Source organism: Mobula hypostoma, chromosome 13 (genome assembly GCF_963921235.1).
Source record: "Mobula hypostoma chromosome 13, sMobHyp1.1, whole genome shotgun sequence".
In the NCBI taxonomy this organism is placed as follows: domain Eukaryota; kingdom Metazoa; phylum Chordata; class Chondrichthyes; order Myliobatiformes; family Myliobatidae; genus Mobula; species Mobula hypostoma.
Window position 1 is genome coordinate 79,452,702 of NC_086109.1, and position 13,040 is coordinate 79,465,741.

The 13,040-nt window shown below is 41.0% G+C and overlaps 1 protein-coding gene across 3 annotated transcripts in view; it reads left to right on the forward strand.

The window, feature by feature from the left end:
* The window catches only part of LOC134355710 (dipeptidyl peptidase 8-like), a 52,549-nt gene that overhangs the window by 21,511 nt on the left and 17,998 nt on the right, over positions 1-13,040 (forward strand). For 2 of the 3 annotated variants that reach the window (XM_063066031.1, XM_063066032.1), the window contains exons 8-14: positions 6,426-6,487; positions 6,569-6,669; positions 7,434-7,611; positions 7,772-7,931; positions 9,628-9,707; positions 10,963-11,115; positions 12,063-12,198. In XM_063066031.1, coding sequence (XP_062922101.1) covers positions 6,426-6,487; positions 6,569-6,669; positions 7,434-7,611; positions 7,772-7,931; positions 9,628-9,707; positions 10,963-11,115; positions 12,063-12,198 — 870 coding nt within the window. Of the gene's footprint in view, positions 1-6,425; positions 6,488-6,568; positions 6,670-7,433; positions 7,612-7,771; positions 7,932-9,627; positions 9,708-10,962; positions 11,116-12,062; positions 12,199-13,040 lie in introns of those variants that run through there. The other variant, XR_010020164.1, reaches the window with a different exon arrangement.

The following is a 13,040-nucleotide window of genomic DNA, read 5'->3' on the forward strand; positions in this document are numbered from 1 at the left end:
TAGTTCCTCCATTGTTAATGTGCAGAAATAGTCAGTGAAATTGTATTTGTATTATGGAAGTAGTCTGCATTCCATTGAAATCTGGTTTTTCACTTCATATAGTGTCCTACAAATTGATTGTTAATTAAATGTATTAGCATCTATATCTTCTAAATGCAAATGATTTGCCTTCACAGAGAGGAAAAAAAGAAAATGTAGGAAATACTCAGCAGATTGGAGAACAGAATTAACAAAGATTCAAAGTACATTTATTATCATTTCAACTTGATGATCTTTCATTGGATGCCTTGAAATAAAGAAATTTTGTGTAATCTTGTGTCAGAGTCAGCCAGTTGGTGCTCAATTGTGCACAGATGTTACCTCTCTGCTTGTGACATTCGTGGCAGTTTTATTGTGATTCAGCAGAGTTTAGACCAAAAGTTGAGTCTTTACATCTTTTGTTTTAGTAAGAATTAATCCCACCATAAGTAGTTTCTTGTCCTCTGATGAAAGGTCATTGACCTGAAACACCACTTCTGTTTTCTCTCTCTGCAGACGCTGCCTGATCTGCAGCGCATTTTCTGGATTTAATTCAGGTTTTCTGCACGTGGAGACCTTTTTTGCATTGGATTGTATCTACAAAGTACCTTTCAATGCTTTTTTTGTAAAGTCCTGGATTGCTTTTGTAGTGATGTCTAAAAGCTCAATTACAGAGTGGATTTTAAGGATGGTCTTAAAGGAGGAACAAGAAGCAGAAAAAGTAATTGAAAAGGAATGCTACATCTGACGTCCTAAATAGTTGAGGTGACCTTCAATACTGTGAAAAGACTTTGGAATAAACAATATTCTGCTAGAGACATGCAAAGAACTCAGACAAGTACGAAGTTAGAGAAAAATTATAGAGATGAGAATTTTGGAGTCCAGGAGCCATCGTAGATCTATGGTCTTGTGGCTAAAGAGCGAGTGACAGCTTGTGCAGAATTTTAACTGAGCTGAGCTTTATAGGGAATGACGGACAGAAGGTCAGCCAGGTGACGAAGGGTGGACATTATATTGGAAAAGATATGGAATTAGAATTCTTTCTTGAGGGCGTCTAGCATGCTGTGGTTGTACACAGCCTGAAAATGCTCAGTGAATTATTCACCCAGATTCTTTCTGATTGCAATAAGTTATTTAGCTGTTGTAGATTCTTCTTCCTTTTTGCATTCCATTGTGATTCTCCTTCCCAGTAGCCTTCACTTGAGTCGACAGTTAAATATTTTCTCCTTCCTTGGTGTTTAATGGATTCTGACTTCACCTGGAGCTAAAATTCAGCTGTTAGTTTTCAAGGAAAATATTCTAATGCGGTCAGATTTAACACTTGTTTGTGTGTTTGAATCATAGCAATCTTTAAAAAAATACATTCCCTCCAGTATAATGATTGAATTGCATTTTACACATTATATGTTTTCAAATTTTACACAGGTTTGTTTAGGTCCATAGTGTCTATCTCACTAGTAATTCAGATATCTGGACTTGTATCTGGAGAGTGATACAAATCTCACGATGAGTGCCAAGAACTTTAAGTAATCTGGTCAGGGTCACTATAAAATTCTCAGTCATTATGAAAACCCAGCTGGTGCACAAATGGTTTCTGGATAAAGGCAACAGTTCTACTTCCCTTAACTGGTCTGAACATGTTGACCAGAGCCCCCCCATCCAACAGTCTTGCAGCAATGTTTTCACCGCAAAGACTGCATTGATTTGAGAAACTTGACTCAACATTTCCGTGACCATGATTGTTCCTGGCAAATTTTTTACAGAAGTGATTGCCATTGTGTTCTTCTGGGCAGTGACGCCAGCCATTATCAATACTCTTCAGGAATTGTCTGCCTGGAATCAGAGGTCGCAGAACCAGAATTTGAGATATGTACCAGCTGCTCGTACGACCATCCACCACCTGCTTCCATGGCTTCAAGTGACCTTGATCGGGGGACTAAGAAGGTTGCTACACCTTGCTCAAGGGTGACCTATAGGCTAGCAGAGGGAAGGAGTGCCTTATACCTCCTTTGGTAGAGTTGTATCTCCACCCTGCCACCCAGGTTACACATTCGTAATGCTAACAAAATATGAATATTTGTAAAGCGTGGTGCAAGGGAAAACAGAATCAACCTGATGCTTAAATTAGGGTGTGGGAAATGAGCATTCCATTGAAGAGCACAAGAATAATATTTATTTATTTAGAGTACAGTGCGGGCCAGGCCCTTCCAGACCAAAAGGGCTGTGCTGCCCAGCAACCCACCTATTTAACCCCAGCCTAATCACAATGACTAACTAATTTACTAACCGGTACATCTTTGGACTGTGGGAGGAAACTGGAGCACCCGGAGGAAACCCACGCGGTCATGGGGAGAACGTACAAACTCCTGACAGATAGCACCAGGATTGAACTCCAAACTCCGATGCCCCGAGCTGTAATAGCATTGCGCTACCCGTCACTCATGAACGGACGTACAAGCCAGTCTTCCGATTCTGGTTTGAGTGGTTAGACCTCAAGATTCCAGATGGTTGAATGTCATTTCCTGTACGCAAGTTAAGGAGAATGAAATAATTGTTACTGCAGATCTGATGCAGCGCAAAAATACACGCAAACGATGAAGAGCACAACGATAATAATAAAGCACAATAAGTATAAATACATAAAATAGCTTCTATACAAAAGATTAATGTATGTCCATAGAGTGATACTAGGCTGTACATTAGATTATTATCGGGAAATAATAAAATAGTGGTGGAGTTAGTGAGTGGAGGTGTTGATTTGGGAAAATAACTGTTTTTAAGTCTGGTGGTCGTGCCCTGGATGTTACCTAGCTTCTTCCCTGATGGGAGTGGGACAAACAATCCATGAGCAGGTTGTGTGGGACCCTTCATGATGTTACTGGCCCTTTTCCGGCACCTTAGTGTATATATGCAAAACACACAGAGACGACAGTCATCAGAGAGGAATGAACATCGCGAGAGAGCAAGCAAAACCAGCCTGATCCTTGCCTCCTCTCTCGGACTTTCCGGCCTTAAATTGTCTAGGCACTGGGTAATACCTCGCTCTAGGACCCAGACCCCAGAGCAGTGACACACCCAGGCCACACAGCCCGAAGCCATTCTCGATCTCACCAAATCTGCTTGGCGCTTTTAATGATCCAACCTCGCCCCTGGGTTAGGTGGATGGGCATCGAAACTCTTCCATATGGCCTCCTCTCCAAATCGTTCATTCCAACAGCGACAGCGATACCAACTCTGTCTATGACCCTGTCTTGAACACGCTTTGCCTTACACCAGCACAGCTCATCCTTCCAATTAGCTTTGCCACCACTTGCTGCTTCATTGTTTGTGGTGATAGCTGACCACAATTTACTTCAGGAAAGCTGTTATTAGTAATGTTTTTAGTCGTATTTCGTGCCTTCTGAACTACCAGTAAGTTGTTGCACAGCTTCAGTGAGGCTTGGGCCTACTACTCTGGCTGCTCTGGACAGCAGACCTAAGGACTCTATCTGCTTCAGAATGCTGTCATTTGCATCTATTGTTTGCGTGATGTGTGTTGTTTTTTTTAAATCTTTCTCTGCGCAGTGGTTATGGTCTTTTTTAAGATTGGGTTCTTTGCGTTTCTTGCTTTTTGGCTGCCTGTAAGCAAACAAACCTCAAGGTGTATAATTTGTACATTCTTTGATAATCAATGTACTTTGATTGATTGATATGTCCTTAATGGCGGGTAGGCTGTGCCAGTGATGCATTGGGCAATTTTGACTACCCCTTGTCCCTTTGTAGAGCCTTCCTGTCTGCCGCAAAGCAGTTTCCCTACCAAGCAGTGATGCAGCGTGTTAGGATGCTCTCTACTGCTCATCTGTAGAACACCATGACTATAGATGTGTGAGATCAAGCTCTCTTCAGTCTCCCCGGAAAGTAGAAGCGTTGGTGAGCTTTCTTGACTGTGTAGGATGTGTTCTGGGACCATGAAAGGCTGTGTGTGATGTTCACCTCCCAGGAGTTTGAAACTGCTCACAGTTTCCACTTCTGTGCCGCCGATGTAAATGTGGGGTGGGGGGATGTGAGTGGTGTGAGTTCTCCTGAAGCCGATTACCATCTCTTTTGTCTCGTTGACTTTGAGGAAGAGGTTATTTGCCTGGCACCAGGCATTGAGCTCTTCCTCCTCCTCTCTGTAGGGTGTCTTATCATTGTTGGTGATGAGCCCCAGCAATGTCACATCATCGGCAAACTTGACCATGTGATTGCTTGGGTATTTGGCCAAGAAGCCATGTGTGAGCAGAGTGTACAGCAATGGGCTGAGCTCACTGCCCTAGGGATGTTGAGGATACTGGGGAGGGAAGAGCGGTTGTACATCCTGATTATCTGAGGTCTGTCCATTAGGAAGTCCCAACACCCAGCTACACAGTATTTAGACTGAGGGGGAGGTGTTTGTTGACCAGGGTCTATGACTCCAGATTACCTGACTCAGATCACCAAAGTTCATTTGACTCCAGATGGGGAATAAATTATTGTTTCAGCAGTCTATATTTAAGAAATTCTTGTTTTAGAAACTTGTCCAAATTAACGTTTGTAGACATTGAATTGATATCTTTCTGCATCTGGCATCAATTGTAGTTGGATTAAGATCAGCACAGTTTGAAGTTGTACAGAGAGCAATGGTAAGGTCTTTGCACCTTTGTTGCCTTCTAAAATTTTCTACCAAAGCAATTTCCTGGCCTTTCTCCAGGTGTATTCTCAGGTTTGGGTTTCATCTAGTGGAAGTACTGCAGACTTCAGATGTACTTCCTCTTAAGGGTTTTGTTACTATCTCCCCTACCCTACAACTAATAAGTGGCTTTCAAACTTGTCAGCAGATGAAATTCAAACACTTTCTTGGTGACTTTCCCTGAAGTCCAGATCAATAGTGCAGTAAAATATCTTGAGGCCAGTTTGTCGTCATTCTCAGATTATCCAGCAGGGAGTCATTCATGTTCCTTCTTCAGAGGACCACAAACTTGTTGGAGAGTTTGAAGGTTTGGAGGCTCAATGACCTGGAGAGCTATGTTGGCTAGAGTGTGGCCTTTATGCTTTGACTCTTGATAGGGTCACCCACTCCAAACAGGTCAAAGGGTAGAGGCTAGATCAAGAGTGGTCCACCAGTCCTCCAGGTTCAGGGGTTCATCTCAGGACTAACAAACCAGGCTGATAAAGAGAAAATTGTTACAGAGATGTTGGAGAAGGTTCAAAGGAAGTTCATGAAAATGATTCCAGGAGTGAATGGCTTGTCATATAAAGAGAGTTTGATGGCTCTGGAATTCAGAAGAATGAGGGGTGACCTAATTGAAAGCTATTGAATGGTGAAAGGCCTTGATAAGGGTCGATGTGGAGAGAATGTTTCTTGTGGTGGGAGAGTCTAAGACCAGAGGACACAGCCTCAGAATAGAGGGGTGTCCTTTTAGAACGGAGATGAGGAGGAATTTCTTTAGCCAGAGAGTGGTGAATCTGGAATTCTTTGCCACAGGCAGCTGTGGAGGTCAAGCCCTTATGTACATTTAAGGCAGAAGTTGATTGATTCTTGATTGGTCTGGGCATAAAGGGATACGGGGAGAAGGCAGGAGATTGGGGCTGAGAGGAAAATTGGATCGTCCATGATGAGACAGCGGAGCAGACTCGATGAGCCAAGTGCCCTAATTCTGCCCCTATATCTTATGGTCTTATGATGAGGAAAACTGTGACCACCACCAGAGATGGAGGACCTTCACTGTTGCCCTAAACGCCAGTGGTGTACTGGGCGGTAAGTAAGTTCTCCAGAGTAACGTGTATAACTTCACATCAAGCTTTGTATCTGGGTCTAAAATTGAGTCACTTTGTACTGTGCCCCATTTGTTCTCCAGCATGTAGGTTGAAATCTCATGTGTCACATTAATTGGCAGGCTAATTAGAGTAGGCTTGCCTTTGTCAGTACTGACTACTGCATGTGCCATTTAATTGTACTTCATTGTAAATTACATTTATGAATGAAGGTATGTCACATTTGTCAAAGCTCAGGGACAAACAAGCTCTTTCACAGATGGAATATGATAGAGATACAAGCTACACCACCATTATATTTTGTGGTAACCCAGTACATCAATATGTTCACTAACTTTTCTAGGGAATATCTGTTAATAGAGTGAACACAAATAATGTCATTCTGTGCCTCCTGTGAATACTGTGGAAATGAATCTTGGAATAAGCATTTCAGATTTCAATTCAAGTGTTAACAGGGTTCCAGCGAAATAACTTAATTAAACTGTCTGCAATAAATGAAGTAATTTCCTTTATTAACCCTTTTCTCACTTGATAATAATTAAGTATAAAAAGAAGTGTATCTGTGAACTTAATTATTATCAAACTCTCTATTTCACAGATGGCTTATGTTTTATTCATTTTTTTCAATGTTGCAGGAACTCTGAATCCAAAGATAACTTTCAAGATGTCGGAAGTAACAGTAAATGCCATTGGAAGGGTGAGTATTTATAAGTTCCACCAAATTTAAAGTGTGCAAAATTTCAACCAAAGTAACAGAGGTGTTGTTGCTTTTCTTTAGATTGCAAGTGTTGTCGACAAGGAGTTGGTCCAACCATTTGAGATTCTTTTTAAAGGAACTGAATACATTGCACGGGTTGGATGGACGCGAGAAGGAAAATAGTGCGTATGTTACTGATTAGTTTATAATCATAACATAAATGAGAAAGGCAAGAAATGTACGCTTCTTAGAGCACAAATTGTCTAATTGTAGATACTGTTCAGCCACTGTAGATCTGTGAAATCCACATGACATCATATATACCCTGCTCTGAAATGTTGTATGGTCTGTCTCAATATTGAAATAGTGGCGATCCATTCAGAGGTGTATACAGTGAGGTACCAGATATTAGAGGTCTCTGTGTTAAGAAACTAGATTTTTAAAAAGGCACACTTCTTCAGTTACTGTTTACTTATTTGCTGTATTTTTCTAAAACCTGTTTTCTGATAATAGTAATTGTTTCATTCCTGTGTTATGTCAAACTATTTTCAGAAAGTATATATTCTGTCTTTGTGCTTCTGGAAGATCCATGTCAAAAGACAGGGTATTCATTATTTGTAAGGCATTGAATACCAGGCTTTTGAATATTAATTCACTGGACTGAGTATTCATATATTGAGCATTATATAATAATTTTAAAGAGTGGGCCTACTTCAATATGATCCTATGTTCCAACAAATATACTTCGGGATTCTGAATTTTTTTCTGTCATTAATTTTTTGTGTTAATTTTTATACAAGGATGATGGGACTGGTTAAATTCATCCCAGATAATTTTTTTTCATTACTGCCTTTCTTTCAATTGTATAAACCCTGTTTATTAAAAATCAAATCAAACTAAATATTGTCAACATATCTGAATGTGTAAAATACTGGTTTTCTCATAGCGCCTGGGCCATCCTGTTGGATCGGCCCCAAACAAGGCTCCAGATCGTTCTGATCCCCCCTGCTTTGTTTATCCCAGTGGTGGGTGATGCAGTGGAACGGCAGAAGCTTATGGAATCTGTGCCTGACAGCATAACACCATTGATCATATATGAGGAAACAACAGACATTTGGATAAACGTAGGTACCAGCCACCTCTTTAGTTCATAAACTAGCTGCTGTCATAATCAATATTGTGGTTGAGACATTAAAATGGATCCGTTCACCCTTTTGAAGTGGACCTGGCTAAGCCACGGATGTACGGTGGGTTGAATATGAAGTTTTCTCCTCTTCTCTGCAGGTCCATGATATAATTCATATCTTTCCTCAAACTAAGGAGGATGAAATTCAGTTCATCTTTGCCTCTGAATGTAAAACTGGTTTTCGGCATCTCTACAAAATTACGACCGTCTTGGAGGAGTCCAAGTATAAACGGTCCAGTGGGAGTTCCCCATCTCCAGGTAGGCACTCTTTGGGAAAACAGAGCCATGTATGTAGTTAAATCTGAAACCATGTGTAATAGCAGCTATTAGAACTCTTCTTCTTTCTTTCTTCCCAAAACAAGACCTGGCCTTTAAGGTATTTCATTATTCACTATACGTTGTGAGTTATAAAAACTGTTACCCTAATGAAGTCCTGATGAAGGGTCTCGGCCCGAAACATCGACCATCTGTTCCTCCCCATAGATGCTGCCTGATATGCTGAGTTCCTGCAGCATTTTGTGTGTGCTGCTGTTATCTTAATAATTCATGTTAATTGTTGAGTTCAAGTTTAGCATTTCAAATTCAAGAGTGAACTGAACTGAGGTATATGAAAGAGAGGAGTTTCTATTACTTTTCAACTTGGTCCTCCTTGTTTGTCTGATCTTACACATTTTTGTACTGCTGTAATTACTGAATGAAAGTCTGTGCTTCTAAAACTATTATGAATATTTGATCCTGAATGAATTGGTCCTGGAAAAGCCAATGAGCTGCTTAATATCCCATGTGTTAAAGATGCTGTATAAGTACTGACAGACTAAATTTAGTCTTTTCAGCTTAATCTTTTCTGCGGCTATTATCCTCAGTATCAGTATCAATATTGGAAGGAGCCCACATGATCATGGGGTCATGGGGAGAAAGTACAGTACAGACTCCGTACGTACAGCAGAATTAAACCCAGGTCACTAGCGCTGTGATAGTGTGATGCTAACACTACACTACAGTGCTGCCTTTGACATATTGTTTTCTCTCAACATCCCTCCTAGATGACCTTAATCATATTTTAAACTCAAGAAAGTCTGCAGATGCTTGCTTTTAATCATATTTGATACTTAAATGACATTTTATAAAATTTTTTAGCTAAATCAGTAATTTCCATTTCTGTCAGATTCCATGCTTTTCTCCAATTGTTGAATGACTGCTTTGAGTAAATAAAAAAAAGTTTTGTCCACACATTCCAGATGCAGCCAATAAATAGTTGTACTCCAATGTATCCATTAAGTGAACATGACAATGAGAAATTAAATGTGCCTTCAGTTCACCTTTTCTTAACTCCCTGATCTCAGTCCAGAATCCTTTAAAATTTTGGGATGTATTTGAGACTGGGAATACCCTAGATATCTTCTTACCTTCTGCTGTTCAGATGAAGGTTGTGCTCTCTTGAGGCTTCTGTCCTGATGGTACTGCTCCCACATTGGTACTAATTTGAGAATTCTAGAACTTCTCCAATAATGATAAATGCACATTAACAAAATGCCCTTGTATGCTTAGCCTATCACTCCTACTGGGGCATAGGCTACGGACAGCGGCTCACCAGAATCTTCTGTCCTGGGCCAGTCTTTCAAATTGGCTCCAGGTGTCCCCTCCCAGGAATGAGGTCTTTGGAGCTTCAGTTGTCATTTCTGTAGCTCTGGGTTTTTACAGGTTGGGGTTGCTAGGCCCAGGCCCAACCCTCCTCCTTTCACAACCAGGCTTGGGACCGTCCACGGTGAAGTTCTAGTTTGCTTAAACTCACAATTGTCTCTTGAGCAAATAATGCTTTCTCTGCAAAAAGGTTGTGCTTGGACCTTAAATACTAATGAAAACTGATTTAAAGAAATGTTAAGTCAGTTCTTAAAAGTTCTAATTTACTCTAATCTAACATGAGAGCTAATTAATATACATACTGTTTTCTCAGATGACTTTAAATGTCCAATCAAAGAAGAATTACCTTTGACCACTGGAGACTGGGAAGTGCTTGGGAGACATGGGTCTACGGTGTGTACATATTGTGTTAAGACAATGACAACTGTTTAGTTGTAGAGGAAGGAATGTGTTTGTTTTTTTTCACAAAAATTCCATGAGACCATTTTCATTCTGTATATGAATAATTTGTGGATTACGCAAGAGTGAATTTCTATTATCTGAATGGCTGTAAAGTTTGGGTAAGGGGTTGGTGGGGTGGGGTGTGGTGTGGTTCAGTACTATAATGTTGTTGGAAAGGGAGATATCCTTGAGAGGGCAAGAAGAGAATTTGATTGGTTAGAACTAACAAGGTAACGAGAATGTGATGGGAATCTTCAGCAGAAAGTGGAGAATCGATTTTACAGGAAGTTGCAGAGAGGACCAGGTATTGTAAAAGGGTGATGTTGGGAGATTTAATTATACTGTACAATTATTGATGGGGATAATATTACACTGAAGGATTGGATCGGGAGAAATTTCTTAGGTGTATTCAGGACACCTTTGAGGTGTTCACAGTCCAGCTAGATAAAGCCATGTTTGGATCTAGTGCTGGGGAGTGAAGTGGACCAAATTCCTTAAGATTTAGATGAATAATTAAGAAAGGCAAGTTAAACTAAGAAGGAAGAGGTTGAACTTCTTGGAAGAAAGAGGTCTAACTTCAGTGGATGAGGCAGGGTCTGGTTAGGATAAAATATGATGAAGCAGTTGCCTGACTGAGACTTTTGCACAGTACTGTATTTGTCAACGTGGAGCAGGGAGCAGGTTTGTAAATCTGGCGGGAGCAAAGGAGGTTGAGAGTGGCGAGGGTGGAGCACTGCGGGAGGGTTATGGGACAGTTGGCAGAGAAGTGCCAGGACGGGGAGGGGGTGTGGCGCAGATGCAGACCCACCCTGCCCTGAGACACCAGGCACAGTCATCTAATTCCAAACAATTGGTTTATTGGTCATTACAGAAAGTCTCTCTAGTGCCTTCTGCTCCCTCCCCTCTCCCTTCCCAACGATGATTCCCCTCTCCCTGTCCCCCTCCCATTCTCAGTCCACAATAGAGACTCATATCAGAATCAGTTTTATCATCACTCACATACGTCATAAAATTTGTTTTTTTGTGTGGCAGCAGTACAGTGCAGTACATAACATTACTGCAGCACGGTGCAAAAGTCTTGGGCACTCTAGCTATGCATATGTGCCTAATACTTCTGAAAAGGACTGTGGATAGCATCTTGTTTCTGTGTTAATATTTAATAACACAGTCTGGATTGACGTTTTCTCAACTCGTGCATTTTTGACAGATATGGGTGAATGAAGCATCTCGCCTGGTTTATTTTCAAGGTACTAAGGATACCCCATTGGAACACCATCTCTATGTAGTGAGCTATGAAATTCCCACAGAGGTTGTGCGACTGACACAGTTAGGCTACTCTCACAAATGTTTTGTCAGCCAGGTAAAGTTTCCATTCCTCTGCCGCAATGTTACGATCATTTATACAACTTGTCATTAGTTACTCTAACCCTTCTTACTGAGATCTTTATTTAGAAGACTTGTTAAGTAAAGTTATACAAATACAGTAACTGTAAAATAGTATATATCATATACTTGTTGAAGCCCTCTGTTGGTCAGGATAAACCATGGACTTTGTGTCCTAGCTGTCTACATGATACGCAGGCCAGGGTGTGTTGCCTGGCCTGTCCAGGTAGCAGGCTCTCCCTCTCCACACAGCTGATGAATCTGTCGGAAAACCAGAGGCCAATAGTGGGGACGAGCTCTATAGAATTTTGATATGTTTGATATGTGGCATCACAGGAATTGCTAGTCAGCATTAAAATCAGCATGGGACTACCTGAGGGACTCCAGCTCCAGATTTTTCCTCAGGGTTTATTCCCGAAGCCTCCCCCTTCCACAAGAGGATATAGCCACAAGGTAGCGGATGTTTCAGATCTGAGCTTTCCTTCTGCTAGATGAGCTGTCAACCACGGCTGATGAGCCCCATCTGCCTGAAGTGACTGATTTTAAGGTGCCAGTAACCTGCCTTTGCCCTTCCTCCTGTCAGTAGAAATAGATCTGCTGGGCTTAGTAGCTAAGCCACACGTGAAGGCTGTGAGCTGGACTTGGTTGTCAGAGGCTATTTGAGACACACCCCATTGGGAGAATTTAATAGGTAGTGGGAGCTCGTCCCCATTACCACCCCCGGCTATAACAACTTTAAGGAACCATTATTATATAACTCATAATAATATAAAATAAATATACTATATTATGTATCTATTTATACATAATATAGATTGTTGGTATCGGGGACAGACACTTCAACTGCTGCATTGGATTAAATGTGCCTATTTATAATTTACACAGGAATAGAGTTATAATTCTTTCTTTCCTATTTGCTTATAGAATTTTGATATGTTTGTCACCAAGTTCAGCAATCAGGACCACCCGCATTGCGTACACATCTTCCGTTTATCTGGATCAGAAGAAACCTCTCTTTGCAAACGGAGGGAGTTCTGGGTCACAATGTTGGAGTCGCCAGGTATTTTTGCTGCTGTTAATAAAACCAAATGCAGCAAGTCTAGCTCTTGTTGTTCCAGTGAAGCTGCATGTTTTGTCCAAGCGGCTTTGTCAGAACTTAAAACCAAGAGGGTTGCAGGGAGATGGAGATCAGAGCAGTCACGAATATAAAGGGCATTCATTGACAACTAGCTTAGCAAAAAGAGGAGGAAGTACAGCATATTCTCAATGTTCAAGGATTAAAAAGAATGCAAGAAGGTTGGGAATGATGGTTTTTGTGCACAAATCCTTTAGGTTGGTTGGAAGAGTTGACAGCACAGTTAATAAAGCATAAAGACAGAAAATACTCTGTCAACAGGTTCTTCAGCTTTTGTTGAGGATGTACAAGGTATTTAATAGAACATGAGTGATCATACTTGTGTATAGGTTATAGAAGGTGGTGATGTTATTTTTCTGAGAATAAAGATTGGACTTCTTTTTAATGTGAAATGTTCAAATAGTGCATGTTTCCAGAGGCTGAAGGTTGAGTAGAAATAGCACCAACTTCCCATTATAGCACGTGTTTTTTAGAAATTTTCAGTGCATTAGAGGTATGGGAACCTAAACAGAGTGCAAACGACAGAAGGTTGTACACAAAGCCTACACAGGATCTTGGTCCAAAATGTGGATTGTTCACACTTTTTCATTGACGCTGCTGAGTTCCTCCAGCATTTTCTGTGTGTTGCTTTGGATTTCCAGCATCTGCGCAGATTTTCTCGTGTTTGTTGGCCTACGCAAACTGTTGTCTGCAGCTGGAATTGGGACACCAAATATAGCCAGTGAGGATGGGGCCTTTGGAGAGGGTACAGAGGGCATACGGTAGAA